Source organism: Leopardus geoffroyi, chromosome X (assembly GCF_018350155.1).
Source record: "Leopardus geoffroyi isolate Oge1 chromosome X, O.geoffroyi_Oge1_pat1.0, whole genome shotgun sequence".
Lineage (NCBI taxonomy): Eukaryota > Metazoa > Chordata > Mammalia > Carnivora > Felidae > Leopardus > Leopardus geoffroyi.
Window position 1 is genome coordinate 115834969 of NC_059343.1, and position 19562 is coordinate 115854530.

At 45.6% G+C, this 19562-nt stretch overlaps 1 protein-coding gene across 17 annotated transcripts in view; it reads right to left on the reverse strand.

Moving 5' to 3' along the window:
• The window catches only part of ATP11C (ATPase phospholipid transporting 11C), a 174350-nt gene that overhangs the window by 16950 nt on the left and 137838 nt on the right, over nt 1–19562 (reverse strand). For all 17 annotated transcript variants that reach the window (XR_006711006.1, XM_045472230.1, XM_045472223.1 and 14 more), the window contains 4 exons: nt 12989–13048; nt 5854–5981; nt 2815–2950; nt 462–527 (listed from right to left, as the gene is read on the reverse strand). Coding sequence is in view for 16 of the 17 variants with exons in the window: in XM_045472230.1 (XP_045328186.1) it covers nt 462–527; nt 2815–2950; nt 5854–5981; nt 12989–13048 (390 nt within the window). In the remaining variant the exon portion in view is untranslated. The remainder of the gene's footprint in view (nt 1–461; nt 528–2814; nt 2951–5853; nt 5982–12988; nt 13049–19562) is intronic.

Here is a 19562-nt window from a genome sequence, read left to right on the forward strand (position 1 = left end):
GTCACTACTGAGCTCTTTTGCACACATTTCTCGCTCATGGACATCTATTCGATTGTCTTAAGTACCCAAACTGCTTTGAGGCCTGGTGTTGGCAAACAGATACCTAGTTTTAAAAACTATTCAACTCTTTAACATGGACACACACACACACTCACAGCCTGTCTCTATACCACTTACAGTGTCTTGAAGAGAGAAAACAACAGATTTTGAACATAACTATGGTGTATGAATTTTTACGGAATGAAATGAAAGAGAACATGTTAACAGACTGGAAAAATGGTTCACAAATAGCATACAAGTGTCTAAATATCTAATATCATACACAGTTTGGTAAAGATTCACACTTGAATGAACAACCTGCAATAAAAATAAAGAGAAGACAAAAAAGACAGGAGAGTGGGAGATCAGAAAGTACTACAAAAACGGTATTAAGTATATTTGAATAAATAAAAAAATCTAACCTTCAGAGTTACAGTGAATACTAAGACTGTAAACACAATGGTTCCAAAAGTCCAGTTTCCATACACCTGAAAAACATTTAACAATTAACACGCACCATGAATACACGAGCCTACTTAAGCAAATAAAAAGGCAACTTTAATCTTCGGCGTAAATGCTGAGGATTTCCGTAGAAACTGTTTAGGGAAATATGTGATCCAAAGATCAGGCCAAAACGTTGGCTCTTACTGTCACCCTACATTTCCTCGGACAGCTACAGCACACTTGTGGTTGACGGGGTTTATTTCCGTTACTTCACGTAGTACTGAACAGGGAACACACTGGTGTCATAAAGGCGGAGAAACAAAAAACCCACCCCTATTCCCACTAACGGTAATGTTCATCAAAACAGGGCATTTGGATGATTCGTGTCTCTGAAGAGTCTGATATGGGCTTTCTCTGTAATACAGAAGTAAAGCTCTCCAAGGAGGACCAGTCTCTAGACAAATGGACTCACATCTTAAAGATAAAGCCTAAGTTTTTGGCTGTAACTATTAGAACTGTCAACAGGTGCACATTGAAGAGAAGCAGAGAGCATGTATAAATCCATAACTACGGCAATGAATGGCACATATGCTTACCAAATGCTGTCAAGATCTGAATGTATAGCATTAAAACAGAAAATGAAATGTAAAACGTTTTTAAAAAAATGATAAAAAATTAAGATTAACAGAAGCAAAAAAAAAAAAAAAGGATTTGATCAAATCATACGTGGTGTCATGTTTAATTGCTGACAACAGTTCTTACACTTACTGTAACTTTAGCAAACATTTAGAAGGATGGCGACATGTGCAGTAAAGTCTAATTCATTTGGCCTTCATGAACTCAAAATGGGTGATGAATGGGACACACGCTGGGCCAAAAGCTCCCTGCGCTCCACCCAAAGTCTGCTGAGCAAATGAAACGTGGCACCAGACCGCAGGAGAGTACCCACCTACTTTGCGGCAAACTCTTTTTCAGAAACAGCTCTTTAGAATTTATGTGCCAGATGAAACTAAAATACAACGTGAACGTCACAGAAGCAGCCGTAAAGCTACGGGGAACTGAGAAATCGTGTGATGTAATCCCTTCTTACTGGTGGGCAAAGCTCAAGGGATTGGCCTACAGAGATTTAGGAAGGTACTCTCCTTGACAAGGGCTACGTGTGCCTACTCTAAAGTCCTAGATCTCTATTTCTCCAGCAGTTACTTGGGTGATTTACCATTTTTCTAAAGCGATCTCTATGTCCAACCTGGGGCTCGAACTCATGACCAAGAGTCCCATGCTCTACTGACTGAGTCGACCAGGTGCTCCCAGTGATTAATAATTTTAAGGGACTCCTATTAAACTGCCTTCTGTTAGTCCAAATTAGAAAGGTTTTGTGTGTACGTAGTACCGAACTTCAAAGTATCATTCAAATTCCTTGAGCCCATTACTTCCCTGACAGATGCTGACTGTGCAGGTTGTGGACACAGTCACTGTACTCGGTGAATTCATTTTGAACCTTAGCTTCGCTCTACATGATAAAGAATGAGTGACCACTGAAGAGGAAGCCCAGGAATCGAACGAACGCAGCGAAAGCGCATGTGAAGGGCTGGGCTCGACATTCACCGTGTGGCTGTGAGAAGACCTCACCCCATCAGCAGTTCTTTCCTAGAACACAAGCCAGGGAAAAACCACCCCCACGCAGGTGCTGACTTATGTAGTCGCTTGCCAGGAAGGCACTGGTGGGATTAGCGTAGCCTTTCTGGAAAACACTGTGCTCCCGTGTGGAAGGGAAGGAGGAAGAGAAAGGGATTCCCACTCTTCAACTATTGGGCGAATATTGTAAAGATACGGGGGCTACCCCCTTCAACTCTAAGCACGAAAGGCCGCTATGAGCAAGAACCGAGTGGGGCCAGACTTTGCCCCTGCTTTGCGAAGTCTTGCGGCCTCTGGCTGGCTCAGTCAGTAGACCATGTGACTCCTGATCTTGAGGTCCTGAGTTCGAGCCCCACGTTGGGGGTTGAGTTTCCTTAAAAAGAAAACATCAGGAAAGGTACAGGGGTCCAAATGCTGAAGTACTAAAAACTCCGTTCAGCTATTAAAAATTACAGCCAAGTTAAGCTTCTAGAAGGTTTGTACACAAGGTCTCTAGTTAGCTATGCGCACAGGAGGCGGCTTACTTCAACACTTCTATCGTTCTAAAAAAGTTGTGGGAACTAAAGACTACACCTTAAGAAAAAGTTGGCAAAATGATTAGAGCTAGATTACGTGTATGAGAAATCCAGTGCCGATAGACAAAAGATAAGCCATGCTTACAATACCAACAGATGGAACATATATATATTTTTTTACCTTTGCATTTTCTTCCAGGGATGAAGTCTGAAAGAGAAAGTAGGTCCCAAAGAAGAACACTGTCCCTTCGAATGCAGCCAGAAACGTCCAATATAAGAAGGGCCCCAACTGGAGCATGGCATTGTCAGAGATTTTCCTGTTGGCAAATGGGAAAAGGCACAGGGTAATGAACCTCCGGAGGCTGTCTCTTCAAGGCCACAGCGAAAGGCACACAGGTGTGATGACCCTGTTGTAATGCAGGGCGCTGTCCCTGGAGGACCAGAGGGCCGTGCGAAGCCACAGGTCTACCTCCCTGCAATCGCCTCCTGACGAAGGCAGCGAGTCAACAGAGTGCCAAGTCAAAATTCTGGCCACTGACAACAACAACCTCACCAATAATAAGTAGCTCCCGTTTACTGACTACTTCTTACGTGTCAGTAAGCTGGGTTAAGAGGTTTACATACATTGTCCATTTTTAAAAAATGTTTATTGATCTTTGAGCGAGAGAGCACGCGTGCACGAGCAGGGGAGTGGGAGCGGGAGAGGGAGCCCCAAACAGACTCTGCGCTGTCAGCACAAAGCCCGGCACAGGGCTCGAACTCACCAACCACGAGATCATGACCTGGGGTGAAGTCAGACACTCAACCGAGCTACCCAAGTGCCCCTACATCGTCCATCTTTATCCACATAAAAACCACGCGGGATAAGTATTTTTGTCAGTCTCATTCACAGATGAGCCTCAAAAGGAGTATCATAATGGTTCCCCAACGGTGATGCACCTTGGAATCACGTGGGGATCTTTAAAAACACTGATGCCTCACTCCCACCCTCGTTCTGGCTTCACTGGCATGAGGTGTAACCTGGGCATTAGGATAATTTTAAAGCGCCCCAGGCGACTCCAATGTCAGTAAAGTTTAAAAGTACTAGTGTAGTAGCATTCCTCTTGGCAATTTAAACTTTTTAGGTCTTGGTGTGTCCCTTATATTTTTTGCAAATGAGTCAAATAAGGTTTTTCTGTTTTTTTTTTGAAGGCGGGGGCAGGGAGGGGAAGAGCAAGAGAGGATCTCAAGAAGGCTCTGGGCCCAGCAAGAGGCCCGATACAGACTCGATGTGACGTCCATGAGATCACGACCCGAGCTGAAATCAAGAGTCGGACGCTTAACCGACGGAGCCACCCAGGCGCCGCAAGTCAAATAATGTTTCATAAACAGCAGGTGGATCAAAACCTTAAAATCTGTTAAAATAACACAATCTTCGGGGCGCCTGGGTGGCTCCGTCGGTTGAGCGTCCGACTTCGGCTCGGGTCATGATCTTGCGGCTCGTGGGTTCGAACCCCGCGGCGGGTTCTGTGCTAACAGTTTGGAGCCTGGAGCCTGCTTCGGATTCTGTGTCTCCCTCTCTCTGCCCTCCGCCGCTCACACTTTGTTTCCCAAAAATGAATAAATGTAAAAAAAAAAAAATTAAAAAAAATAACACAATCTTCTCAGTGCACGTCAGAACGTCAAATACGGCTACTAATTCTCATGGAGCAGAGCTGCAGAAAGAGGATGGGTTTATGCATGGAATTCTTCTGGCTTCTATTTCAAACTGCTCTTCACATTTATCAAAAAGGTAGCTAATCACTCAAATGGCACACCTGTTGCAATACTACCCAGAATGTCACCTGGCCGTCTTGAATAAGGAACAGCTTCATAATGGAAACACAACTGATCCTTGTCCGCTTGGTACTGAGCACTGTGGGGCTTCCCGAAAACACGGCGGTCGTGCACCTTTTCCCCGCTAGCGTTTCCGGGTGTACGAAGGAATGTGAAATTCGGGGGGTGCGTAGAGCAACGTGTTGCTGTTTGCCCTAGAAAAACTGCAGGAGGACAGAGGGGGCTGCTTCTTAGAAACAAGCTCTCGCCACAGACAATAAGTCACATTCTCAAGGCAACTGGGAGCCACAGGGAAGGCACCTTCCTAAAGGTGCCTGCAGCGTGTGCCCGGCAAGTGCCAGCCAGTGAGGCTTCTGCGAGTGTCACTGAGCGGATCCTGTCTTTCCAGACTGTCTCCGGGAGTTACGTTACGCCCTGTGGGAAGAAGGGCAGGGGCATCATGGTATGCTGGGGGATAGGCGAGGCCTTCCAGCTGCACTCAGATGAACGACGAGGCTGCTGGAAACTCCCAACACGATCGCCGGCAAGCACGAGAACATGAGAGAGAACGGAGATTTGGGGAGCAGCCGCCCAGCAGCTCAGGCCTGAGCACCTGCCATGCTGGGAGGCGGCCGATGTACTGTCCCTCTTCCCTCTACAGACCTACGGTTTCCTATTCAAGTTTCTCTTGAACACACGGAAATGAGCCACATTATGTCACGTTTCAGGTCACGGCGTTTGGGAAGGGCCCCGAGTCACTACATCCCCGAGGGTGAAACCTGGAACGTGCTGCGCGGTTCCGAAGGAGGGATCGGAGCGATCTACACCGACAGTCACAGGCTGAGGTCGGGGTCTCGTGACAGCAGGCGAGGGGGAGGGCGGCATTTTGTGCTGGGCCACAGGTACGCACGGAGCCCGTTCACGTGGATGTCAGCAAGTGTAGCCTCTACGGGAAACCGCGCGCTAACTCCCGGGCTATACTCCTGCAGTTCCCTCACTGAAACTCCACGGAAACCCTGAAAATAATTTGTACTCACTCAGCGGCTTCCTTCGGGTTTTCAACATTCTTAATGCATGAAAGCGCGCAGCACAGGCCTGAAGCTCTGGTGGGGGAGGATGTCCGAGTCAGATTAATAGGTACCATCCCCCTGGGAGCTTCCTGTGTGCCAGGCACTGTGTGCACTTGTCTTACACGCAGTCCCTCCTTTACTCCTCGCAAAAAACGCTGCCGTCACCCGTATTTAACGAAGATGAAACCGAGTGGTTCACACGCATCCCGGGATGGTACCTACACCCAGGACACAGGCCATCTATCTCCCGGCTGGACGGTACCAGGGGGGGCCGCTGCGTCCTTCCTACCTGCAGAGGAAAGGAAACCCACGGTTTTGAGGGCCTGAAGTGGTTTTTAACTCTATGTTCCACTTACATATACAGTCGGGGATCCGAGGCCAGGGTGTCAATGTTGATGTGCTGTTCCAGGAGGCTGTAGGCCAGGATGGGCAAGGATGTGAAGCAGATGTTGTACATTGTAAGGTAAGCGGCATCGTACAGCGGCTGAAATGACAAACGACAGAAGAAAAAGAAAGGTAGGTGTTTGGGAAAAAAAAAAAAAAAAATCACAGGCGAAAACAAGAGAGGATCCTTTCACGTTTTCTTTTTTGTGATAGTAAAGGACATTCATAAATAAGGTCTCTCTGATAACTACAGAAAAGAAACATGCTGTGCTAGATCATATTCATATACCCTCCCTTTTCAAAGGATCTTATTCAGGATGTTTCCATGCTATCGGCTCTATCTCCCTTTTTGTTTTTTTTTAATGTTTATTTTCAAGGAGAGAGAGACAGAGCGTGAGCAGGGGAGGGGCAGAGAGAGGGAGACCGAGAATCTGAAGCAGGCTCCAGGCTCTGAGCTGTCAGCACAGAGCCCAACGCGGGGCTCGAACTCACAGACCGTGAGATCATGACCTGAGCTGAAGTTGGACGCTTAACCGACTGAGTCACCCAGGCTCCCCCATCAGCTCTATTTCTAACAGATATTTACTAATAGATTTTGAGAAGATTTGTCGTTGTCAAAGGCCAATTAAGTATAAGCCTGGAGCCCCTCAGGAAACTAAGCATAGGCAGTGGCCAGCCTGTGTCACAGTGGTTCTGTCGTTAATATTTTCCAAGGTTTTATTTAAAAAATATATTTTTTGAATGTTTATTTTCGAGAGAGAGCACGCTTGCGAATGGGGGAGGGGCAGAGAGAGGGAGGAGGACAAAGGATCCCAAGCAGGCCCTGCGCTGACAGCAGCAAGCCCGATGCGGGGCTCGAACTCACGAACCGCGAGATCAGGACCTGAGCCGAAGTCAGATGCTTAACTGACTGAGCCACCCAGGCACCCATTTTTACATGGTTTCAAAGATCGCTATCACCTTCTCCAGGCTATATTTATGACAGTGAATGTGGCCATTTACTATGGATTCTAAATGTATTTGCAAAAACAAAGCTAAATATGTGTATACAGGCATGACTTTCCCAGGCTCCAGACCAAAATTTTCAACGTTGTGCTGGCTGTCCATAGGCACCTGCAACTCATAATGTCTAAAACCAAACTCATTAACTTTCCCCTTAAATCTGCTTTCTCTTATGTTCTCTACCTCAGTGAGGAGCCCCCATAATGTCTGCAACCCTAGTATCCGCCTAGGTGCTCAAGAAATATTTTGAAATCAGTGATTCTCCTACCTCCATAGCCATTTCTTCTTCTTTTTAATGTTTATTCATTTTTGAGAATGCACGCGACAGAGACAGAGCACGAGTTGGCGAGGGGTAGAGAGAGAGAGAGGGAGACACAGAATTGGAAGCAGGCTCCAGGCTCTGAGTCGTAAGCACAGAGCCCGATGCGGGGCTCAAACACACGAACCGTGAGATCATGACCTGAGCCGAAGTCGGACGCTTAACCGACGGAGCCACCCAGGCACCCCAGCCATTTTTTCTGTCTCCTATTCTTCCCGAGCCCTCTGTTGGGAGTGTCCCAGCACTCACTGTTTGGAACCTCATACTCACTCTCTAGGTGATCCCATCAGCCCTGTGGTTTTAATACCATCCATTTGCTGAACATTCCCGAATATTTATGTTTGGCCCAGACAAGCCCCCATGTATCCAGCTGCCCACTTGACACCTCCTGAACTCAACTCCTGACTTGCCCTCACCTCAAACCTGCCCCTCTTGAAGTCTCCCTCATGTCAGCAAAGGGCAACTAAACCTTGGGTATTAATCACAACCAGAATCTCGGATTCATCCTCGACTCTTCTCTTTTTCACAGCCCACATCGAATCAACTAAGAAGCGTTTGCTGGCTCTGCCTTTAAATATGTTCAGAACCAGATCACGTCTCAGCACCTCCACAGTTACCACCCTGCGAGCTTCCTAAATGGCTCCCTGCTTTGCCTTTGACCTACCGTCTATTCTCAACACAACGGCCTGAGTAGTTCTGTTAGGAAAATAAGTCAAATCAAGTCATTGTTTTGTTCAGACTCTCCAGTGGATTCCTTGATCTCTGAAAGTTAAAAAAAAAAAAAAAGGTGGGGGGGGGGGAAGGGTTCCTGCGAAGGGGTGGCTATACAGTCCCCACTTGTTCTGGCTTCTTCTACCTGTCTGGCTGCGTGTCGTATTTCTCCCAGTTCTTGCTCACTCCACTCCACCAATAATGCCTCCGTCACGCTACCTCCAACATGTCAGGCACACTCCCGACTTTGGACTTCCTTTGAACTGTTGTTGCACCTGCCCGGAACACTTTTCCTTTCGACAGCCTCCCGGATGACTCCCTCACTCACAAAGATCAGCTCAAATGTCACGTTCTCGGAGAGGCCGATCTGGACTTACCTTGCCATTCCCTTTCTCATGGACGCATTTCCCCCTTTATCCTGTTTTTTATTTTCCTATAGCACTAACGGCCTTTTATCCGATGTTATAAATTTGTTAGTTTTATTGTCTCTGTCATCACACTAGGCAGCCCCCTGCCATCCAGAAGCTCGAGTGCCAGGACAACAACAACAACACCGGAACAACAACAACAACAACAACAACAACAACAACAACAACAACACCAGACAAGGCTATTCTGCCAAATCGCAGAATAGTGCCAGGAGCATGAAGAACTTCACAGAACAGCAGCACCAGACAAGGCTGCCCGGCTTTTCTCAGGCTATAGCTGACAATAAAGTAAATAAAAATCCCTGCCCACATAGAGCTTAAATTCTAGTGTGGGGGTAATTTTGTGACTCAGCATTTCGCTATTCTGCGACCACGATGGCTCAAGACAAGAACACCACCTCTCCGTAGTCACACTGAGCACAGAATATGAATATTGTCCAAATGACAAAGTTAACCTCCTCGGTAAGATTTACTGAAATGCTTAGTCACAAAATTACCCCCACTTAGTGACAGCACCCAATCTAGAGCAAGCCTCCCCACCCACACCCTTCCCCAATGACCGAATTCAAACCCAACCCCCCCCCCTTTTTAAGATTTTAAGTAATCTCTGCAACCGGCATGGGGCTCGAACTCATGACCTCAAGATCAAGAGGCGCGTGCTCTACTGAGCCAGCCGGATGCGCCAACCCCAATCTTCTAAGCCTTTTCTAATATTCTCTTCCTGAGAGGCCCCACCATTCTTCACGGTGCACACTCTTCCTTCGGCATGGAGTACTAAACCTAATATGATCAACTACAGGGGTGTTCCTGGTGGTCTTTGGCTGGTGGTCTTGACAATACTGAGCCCCTAGAACAGAACTTGGCGTACAGAAAGCATTCAATAAATATTAACTGAACGAAGCAGTAGAGATTGGAAGTTATAACACACACATATATAAAGGACTGATCTGACACCGTGGATCTTTTTTTTTAATGGAAAGAAAATTAAGGTATGCTATGACCCTCGCTTTACTATATTGAGTTCCACAGGTTTCTACAAAGTACTAAATGTTGTCATATAACCATTATATGTGGCCCGAATAAATGAGATCCTATATTCACATGTATGTTCCCACATATAAATGTTTTGTGATTAGTAAAATGCATTTAAATGTTAGTGACACAAATGAACAGAATTAGGCATTTTTCAATCAACGGCTACTAAAGATACAATTACTGTCATAATAGGGGCGGCTGATTCAAAAGGGTTGGGAACAACTTGACTAGAACGTTAGTTCGTTTATTAGTTGACTTCAAAAACACTTGCTGAGTGCTTACTTAGTGACAAGTACTGAGGACAGAGAAGAGTCATGCCTTCCCTGCCAAGGAGCTCAAGTTCTAGAGGGGGAGGCAGAGTGGTGAGTGTGCAAGGAACTAAGGGAGCCCAGGGGAAGGGACCTGAACTCTGGCCCGCAGTAGAGACCAAGCAAGAAAACGCATGCAACATTCTCAACGACATTAAAAATACGGCTCCTACACAGAATACACAGCAAAAATTATCTAACGAATTAAAAAGTACCTCCAAATAGGTGTTTTGTTCCTTTTAATTCTCAAGGGAGAGGATTCGTTTGTTGGGACACAATACCATGTTTTCATCGGAAACCATCCCATTTTCACTAATGAGAAAACTAAAAACAACGATAACAAACAAACAGGAAGATGGCCTGGTATGCAATTTGGTCTTGAATTTCACTCAAACAAAAGAAGCATCAATCTCTTTTTGTTCCACTACGATACTTCGATGTTACCTGAGAGATAACGGTAATTCTTAGATGGATAATTAGGAGACAGAATGCCCTCAAAAAACCCAACAGGTTTAGTTGATAATACTTTCTTATTAAACCTCTTATAAATGTTTTCTTTTCACAAAGGAAAAAGACCAGTATTATCTTTGCTAAAGAAAAGAGTTGCTTTTTGGGGCGCGTGGGTGGCTCGGTCGGTTAAGTGTCGGACTTTGGCTCAGGTCACGATCTTGCGGTTCCTGAGTTGGAGCCCCACATCTGGCTCTCTGCCGTCAGTGCAGAGCCTGCTTGGGATTCTCTCTCCCTCTCCGCCTCTCCTTTGCTTTCATGCACGTGCTTTCTCTCTCTCAAAAATAAACAAACGCTAAGAAAAAATAAAAGAAAGGGTTGCTTTTTGCTTGAAGAATCTGAATCCTGGTCCCATTTCTACATTCTCTATACCCTGCTCTCCAAGTTCTAGGGTCGTGGAGAACATGGGATGTGGACCTGAGTTGGAAAAGGCTTACTACCTGTAGGCACTCCAAACCTAAGTACGATTAGGGCGCCTGGGCAGCACAGTTGGTTAAGCTTCTGACTCCTGGTTTTGGCCCAGGTCATGACCTCACAGTGTGTGAGTTCAAGCCCCGCCTCGGGCTCTGTGCTGGCTCTGTGATCCAGAGCTGGCCTTGGATCCTCTGTCCCCCCCACCCTCCCTCTGCCTTCCCTGCTAGTTCTATTTCTCTCTAAACAAACAAACAAACAAACAAACAAACAAACTTAAAACCAAAAAAACAACAACCACATTTGCAATAACGGTTGCTACATCCAGCACTAGCACAAGGTCAAAGTAAAAAATAAAGATATTGCAAACAGGCCACCACCTTGGAGAGATCTTTTGACCCGATCCACTTTTTCTCTAAAACGTCTGCTAGCTCCCTCCCTCCGCTCCTTCAGCTCTCTACCCAAACGTCACCTCAGAGAGAACTTTCCAGATCATCTTCTCTGAAATAGCAGGCTTCTGCAGTCATACTCTGCCCATTCATAATGCTTTACTTTTTCCTTCAGGGTCTTTATCAGTACCTGACATACTTGGATGACTTTAGTCTCTCCCCTAACGCTATACTGCAGGCTCTGCTGGGGTAAGACTTGGTTTTGATCACTGTTATATCGCCAGCACTCAGCCTGGCACACAGGAGACACTCAAGAGATATTCGTCAAGCGAACGAACCTATCATCTGAGCAACTGAGGAAACCAAACGCCACCTCCCGTGGAGAGCTGAAGAGCTAAGGTCACCTAAGCAGACCCCGGACAGACCAGGGTCCGAATCTCAGCTGGCTTTGGAAGGAAGAAGTCCTTCCTTCACACAACTTGTACATGAGATAACAAAGGACGGCAAAGCAACACCCTTTGAGTTTGAAAAATTAACAATAGCGTTTTAACCAGGTTAAGCCAATTTCCCTTTAGGGCTTTGCTACAAAATCTGAAATGTCTTTTTAACACTTGCGTTCATCCAAGGACGCGAGGGATTAGAAACATGTGGTCAGCAGTGATCTGAATGTTCAGACAAAGCAGCTTCATCAGAAATTTAGAAAACTGTAACTAATACTGTTAGTCTTGGATACAAGAAGGCTGATGCAAGAGACAGGTCACCTAATGAAGAGGAGGCAAGTTCTAGGGAAAGAGAGCGGTCACTTCCTATTCAGAAGGACACACTGTTTTAAAAATACTGCCCCGGTGCCTGGGTGGCTCGGTCGGTTAAGCATCCGACTTCGGCTCAGGTCACGGTCCGTGAGTTCGAGCCCCACGTTGGGCTCTGTGCTGACGGCTCGGAGTCTGGAGTCTGTTTCGGATTCTGTGTCTCCCTCTCTCTCTCTGCCCCTCCCTGCTCACGCTCTGTCTCTCTCCCAAAAATAAAATAAGCATTAAAAAAAATTAAAAATACTGCCAAGAAATTAAAAAAAAAAAAAAAACAAACCCAAACCAAAACCACATTGCTTCCTACCAGGAGGAATGAAGCATGCCTTGAAATTTAGAAACTTGGTCCTCTAATACCTGTGGTGATGTTAGGAGCAGCTCAACTTGGCCAAATCATGGAATTGCTTATAGATTAACCACAAAATTTCTCAGTGAGTATTACAGCTCCTGTGTTTGGCTATACTTCCATGAGAAGCAACACAAAATCCATTTTGGTGGTTAAAACTACAAATGTGCATGCCCATCCTGCCGCTTGCGGGTCAAAATAACACAGAGCATATTCTTTATGTAACAGACGTTCGGCAAAGAACAAAGGGCAAAAAATGTAGAGACGCTCAAGCAATCCAAGGCTTTATCCAGGGATCACAGCTTCTTGGCCAGTTTAAGGATCGTTTTTCTAGAAAATCAATTTGAGAGGCTGCAAAGGGGTGAGGTTTTGTTCGATAAAGTATTAAACTATACTATTTTAGGATTATTGGAAAACACGGTTTATACTGATTAAAAGAAATACTCTCGGGGCGCTTGGCTGGCTGGGTTAGAAAAGCATGTGACTCTTCATCTTGGGGTTGTGAGTTTGAGCCACACATGGGGTATAGAGATGACTTACAAATAAAATCTTAAAAAAAAAATAAAATAAAAGGAAAACTCTTAAGGTTATCTCAACTCCAACAGGACATACCAAATAACTTTCAAGAAGATAGTTAATAATAAGAATATCACTAAAGCAAAGATATAAACGTTTGCTATTGTCAAAAGCCAGGCCAAGAAGATCAACTGTTGAATCAAAGAAGAAAAAAAATTAAAAAAAATCATTTGACTTTGAACATACCTCTCTACAGTCCAATACATAAAAAGGTAATTTATTAATAGCCAATGTCAACTACATTATAACAAATAACTAGGGAAACAAACCTGTTGTGAGAATCCACAGAAGAACTGGTACAAAAATTGTGGCAAAATGAAACAAAGGTTCTGGAAAGAAATGGAAACAAGGGTTAATGTTTTCACCTCCCGAACTTTCTAAACTAACACAGGATACTGTACTCCAAATAGTCTAGAGTCAGTCCTAAGTCCTTCTAATATCATAACACAATCAATCTCCATTAGAGGTTTAAGCAAACAAATCAAAGGCAAACGATTTCATTTACATTAATACCAACGTTAGCTTTACAAGCAGAAAGAGGATCTCACTTTAGGAGACCCTCTTGCATACAATAAAAACACCGAATGGTACTACCCCCCCCTACACGTGAACTTGATTTGCAAAATCGTAAACAGCCAGGATATTGTTACAGTGGATACTGACACTAACAATATCAACTAATGCTTTACTACCTGTATTTCTGTCTCATCAAACAATCAACATATTATTACCGATCACCGATTATGTGCAAAGATCATATTGTGGGGGATACGAAAAACAGAACCAAACTTCTTACTCCTAAGGGACGTATCGTTTAATTGGGAGAAGAGGAAAAACAAACAAGCAAAAATGCAAGCTGAGAATTCATCAGGCGGTAAACGCCACCAGGCAGGACTCTAGATACTGCAATTAATGTCTTCCGGCAAAATGACCAGAACTGGTATTTTCAAATGAGCGCTATCCTTCCTTCAAGGTAGGATGTGACCTTACTTCAGGGCTGCTGTCACTTCTTCTGATGTTTCTGGATTCCTCTTTAGGTAGCTCCTTCAAGAGCCCAGTTTTGAGCTGTCAGAAAACCAGTCTCCTTCCCTGTGTCACACGTCACTTAGCTAATTTACCCGGCCAGGAGACGCGAGGCTGTTTTGAAAACTCCAATGCGTCCTCAAAGGGTGAGCATCTGCCACAGCTGAGGATATTTAGGTGAATATACTGCAGGCTCTGGATGGTGTTCCTAAAGAAAAGTGCTCTACGTGTACTGAACAAGTCCTATGGCATCAGAGCGTCACAGCTCCGAAAGGCACCTCGCGGGACAGCAACGCTCACATGTATGCATCAGTTTGGGTAGAATGCGATATCATACTTTAAAATTAAAAAACAAAATGTTCTGAGATTGAAGAAGGGAATACTGGGAGGGGGGAGGATTAGGGGGCTGCTTTGTGGGAAGGGGACGTCTGACTCTCCCTCTAGAATTGAAGTCCCACGAGAACAGAGACTTTGCCTGCCTTATTCCACTATGAATCCTTAGGTCCTAAAACAGTGCTTGACACGTGGTAACACATCCAAACACATCTGTTGACGCGATGAATAAAGAAATTAGAATTTGAAGGAGGTGTTAAAGATGGACAGGATACACTGACAGCAGGAACCAAGGCAAGGTGTATGTATTTTAAACACAGAAGATAAGACAGGGGCAGAATGTGGCGTGTCTTAACCCCAGATGAATCCTTAGATAATGGAGAGTGAAATTTCTGGAGGACAAGTTAAAAAGTGGCATTTCCCAAACATTAATTTGGCTGAATTACGCAGGGTGGATTGAACAGAGGAACAGAAGGCAGGAACACCCGTCCCCGAGGCACTCCAGGAGAGGGGCAATTATTTGAAGATGCGAGAGCAAGGTGAGAGGAACGAAGGCTTTTCAGCTCAGCCAAAGAGGGCCGAAGGTATGACAAATCGTCTTGGGACAAAAGGCAGCAGTAAAAAAGAAATCCTGCTAAGTCAGTCACTAAGGTAATGGGGGCAGAGATCCGAATGAAGACAGAGGGCATTATCTATACAAATAATCCCCTAAACTGGGAACAGGGATAAGTTAATGACTGACCACAAACAGCCATTTAAATTTTTTTTTTTTAACGTTTATTTATTATTGAGAGACAGAGAGAGACAGAGCATGAGCAGGGGAGGGGCCGAGAGACAGGAAGACACAGAATGTGAAGCAGGCTCCAGGCTCCGAGCTGTCAGCACGGAGCCCGAGGCGGGGCTCGAACTCGCAAACCGTGAGATCGTGACCTGAGCCCAAGTCAGACGCTCAAGCGACTGAGCCACCCAGGCGCCCCCACAAACAGCCATTTTAATGCCCGCTCTGTCTTCCTTAACAGAGCATTCCTTCCATCTGGTGGCAGGTGCTCGAATTGCAGGCCAAAATCTTAAAGACGCAAACCAAGCCCCAGGAATGGGAGAAGGCCAGGCAGATGCGAATGGCAAATCTTCACGGGCTCTCCTACTAGGCGAAAGTGACAGAGAATGACCACCCGTCCCCAAGAGTGATGTACAAATAGTCCTGGACTGAGAGTAAATAAACCTATTGTGGAAATCTAGCTCTGTCACTTCCGAGCTGGGGAGCGAAAGGCAAGTTACATAAACTCTGGGCCCTGCTTTCCATATATTGTATTTTATGTTTTAAACGTTTATGTATTTTGAGAGAGCGCGTGTGCCTGTAAGCGCACGAGCAGGCTGGAGGGGCAGAGGGAAAGGGAGAGAAGAATCCCAAGCAGGGCACAGCCCAACGTGGGGCTCGAGCTCACGAACTGTGAGATCATGATCTGAGCCGACTGAGGCATCCAGGCGCCCCTGCACGTATTTTAAATAGAAATAATACTAATTGAGGGGCGCCTGGGTGGCTCAGTCGGTTAAGCGTCTGACTTCAGCTCAGGTCCTGATTTCATGGTTCGTGAGTTCGAGCCCCATGTCGGGCTGTGTGCTGGAGCCCGCTTCGGATTCTGTGTCTCCCTCTCTCTCTGCCCCTCCCCCGCTTGTGCTCTGTCTCCCAAAGTAAATAAACGTTAAAAAAAATTAAAAAAAAAAAAGAAAACAAAGAATACGAATTGCTCACAGGAAATTCGTGAGGACTAAGAAAATAAAGGGCTTTTGTCAATCAGCAAAGTACCTTACATGTATTGGTTTAATCATCACTATCTCCATCATCTGTTCGGCCTGGACACCTGCTGACACTGGATGGCATGGCCTTAGCAAATCTGTAAACCTGGGTTCACACTGATGTATTTCTTTTACAATTTTTTTTTAAGAAGGCACCGTGCCTTGAACTCACAACCCTGAGATCAAGAGTCACACGCTGTACTAACTGAGCCAGCCAGGGGCCCCTCACAGTTAAGTGTATCTTTGAGAAAACACAAAGCTAGTACGACCTGGGATTTCTCACCAAAAACCAACACATGAAAGCAGTTGCTATGCTTTCCCTTCTGCGAAAAACAGCGCATGAAATCCAAACACCGTAATGGTTTGAGTCATTAACTTGCACATGAACTTGGTAATATACCTATAAACCAGAATCTGATTAAGAATTCTGGTGGGGTGGGGCGCCTGGGTGGTGGGGTCGGTTAAGCGTCCGACTTCAGCCAGGTCACGATCTCGCGGTCCGTGAGTTCAAGCCCCGCGTCGGGCTCTGGGCTGATGGCTCAGAGCCTGGAGCCTGTTTCCGATGCTGTGTCTCCCTCTCTCTCTGCCCCTCCCCCGTTCATGCTCTGTCTCTCTCTGTCCCAAAAATAAATAAACGTTGAAAAAAAAAAAAAAAAGTTTTAAAAAAAGAATTCTGGTGGGGCGCCACACCCCAGTTTGTGGGTTAGAGCCCTGTGTTGGGCTCCGTGCTGTGGTGCGGAGCCTCCCTAGGATTCTCCCTCTCTCCCCCTCCCTCACTCGTGTGCTCTCCCTCTCTCAAAATAAATAAAGTTAAAAAAACAAAAGAACTTTGGTAAATTCTTTTCCCTGGTAGACAGAAATGGGTGGGCAGGCTCGGTCTAAGATGAACTCTAATGCTTGGTGATAAAAGAAAACCCAGAGTATTGTTGGGGAAATGACCTCAGTGTCCAATCACGGGGGTCTAGGATCCTGCACCACGATCGTATTTTAGGTGAATATTTTAACTGGGTGAGAAAATTGTTCACAACATACGAAGTGAAAAGGGCAAAGCACAAAACAATATGTTTTGGGACTGACTGCTAGCAGGTAGGGGGCTTTTATTGGGGTGATGGAAATGTTCTAGAACTAGGGATGCTTGGCTGGCTCAGTTGGAAAAGCACAAGACTCTTGCTTCCAGGGTTGTGAGTTTGAGCCCCACATTGGCTGTAGAGACAACTAAAATAAATAAATAAACAAACTTAAGGAAAAAAGCGACCGACTCTGGATTTTGGCTCAGGTCATGATCTCCCGATTGTGAAATCATGACATTGAGCCCCGCCCTGGGCTCTCTACTGTCAGTGTGGAGCCCGCTTAGGATGCTCTGTCCCACCCCTTCTCTGCCCCTCTCCTGCTCGCATGGTCTCTCTCAAAAATAATTAACAGTAAAAAAAACAAAGATTCTCTCTTCCGGTCTCCCTCTGCCCTTCTCCTCCACTCACATGCTCTCTCTCTCTCTCTCTCTAAAATAAAAAAAATGGATGAATCAATGGCTTAAAAGTGTTCTGGAATTAGGGGCACCTGGGTGGCTCAGTCAGTTAAGCGTCCAACTCTTGGTTTTGGCTCAGGTCACATCTCACAGTTCGGGAGTTCGAGCCCCGCATCAGGCTCTGCACTGACAGCATGGAGCCTGCTTGGGATTCTCTCCCCCCCCCCCCCCCCCGCCCCTCCCACATCTCTGTTTCTCTCTCTCTCTCAAAATAAATAAATAAACTTAAAAAAACAAAACAAAACAAAATAAAACCCAGCAGTGTATAAAAACAATATAGGGGTGCCTGGCTGGCTCAGTTTGTGCAGCGTCTGACCCTTGGTCTCAGGGTCCTGAGTTCTCATCCCAGGTTGGGTGTAGAGCTTACTTGAAAAAAAAAAAAAAAAAAAAAAAAAAAAAAAAAAAAAAAAACCAACAAAACAAAACCCCAAAAACAATATAGACACACAATAATTTACACAGACAAGAGAATAAGTCACATAACATGTTACCATTGGTTCTCTCTGTGCCTATGATTATCATTACAGGTGACTTCAAAAGCTTCATTTTGGAAAAAGAGCTATATATGAGGGATTTGAGAAAAGTCACCATTGCGGAATTCTCCTTTTGGTTAGAGAATTAATTCAGTAAGCAACATTCTCAGAGAACCCTGTCCTGAGAATGATGCCAATGTTTTACATGCTCAAAAAATAATTAAAATCAATCAAGATTAGAGAGGAAGGACCAAAATGGCACGCAAGTAAAAATGTAACATCACGCTATTACAAATAAATAATATAACCACGCTGAAATGGTGGAAAAGGAAAAAAAGGAACCCTGGAAACAGTATTTTGACTATATACTCCAAGGCTAAAGACAAAAACAGGTACATACAAATACATCACTCAAGTTAGTTAAGTTTGGTTGCTCACGGGGGTAGGACATAGCAATTCTGAAACGACTTTAGGAGTGTCGTAGGACTGAGCAAATCAGTGGACGGACTGAGCATCAGGAGAAGTGGGGTTCTCACCACTGGAGAAAGGAGGCCCTAGACAAGGAAAGGGGAAGGGCAGAAGGAAACCTCGTGGTGCTGGCTGCGATCCAAGGGTTAGGAGAGACTGAGTTCACATTCTCGGTTCCAGCCCGACCTAGTTGTGTGTATGTACACACGCATCTCTACGCAGATACAGACCTGCGGGTACGTGTGCACACACGTCCTAGCTCTGGCCACCGAGAAGGTCCAGAACCAACTGCAGCAGCAGCGATGAGCATAATTAGCACACAGATCTTGAGTTCTAAATACCATCTTTTTTTTTTTTTTTAAAGTTTATTTATCTATTTTGAGAGGGAGAGAGAGCACACGTGTGAGTGGGGGAGGGGCAGAGAGACAGAGGGAGGGAGAGAAAGAAGCCCAAGCGGGCTCCATGCTGTGAGCGCAGAGCCCGACGATGCGGGGCTTGATCCTGCGGACCGAGATCATGACCCGAGCCAAAAATCGAGAGTCGGACACTTAACTGAATGAGCCACCCAGGTGCCCCCTAAATGCCATTTTCGAATAAAAGGAACCAGTGTTCCTTGGAGAATGTCTGAATCCAGGACTAGAGCACGAAAAATGTAAGATTCACCTCAGAGGGGCGCCTGGCTGGCTCAGTTGGTTAAGTGACCAACTTCGGCTCAGGTCACCATCTCGCAGTTTGTGAGTTCGTGCCCTGCGTGGGGCTCTGTGCTGACAGCTCGGAGCCTGGAGCCTGCTTCGGATTCTGTGTCTCCCCCTCTCTCTACCCCTCTCCTGCTCACGCTCTGTGTCTCTCTGTCTTTTAATAATAAGTGTTAAAAAAAAATTAAAAGAAAAAAAGTAAGATGCGCCTAGAATATCATGCAGACCAGGAAGTAGGTCTTCGAAGAAGGTTGGGGGTGGGGCAGAGAAGGGAATGGGGAGTTGCTCATGCTAAGCATTCTTTTTTTTTTTTTTTTTTTTAATTTTTTTTTTTTCAACGTTTATTTATTTTTGGGACAGAGAGAGACAGAGCATGAACGGGGGAGGGGCAGAGAGAGAGGGAGACACAGAATCGGAAACAGGCTCCAGGCTCTGAGCCATCAGCCCAGAGCCCGACGCGGGGCTCGAACTCACGGACCGCGAGATCGTGACCTGGCTGAAGTCGGACGCTTAACCGACGGCGCCACCC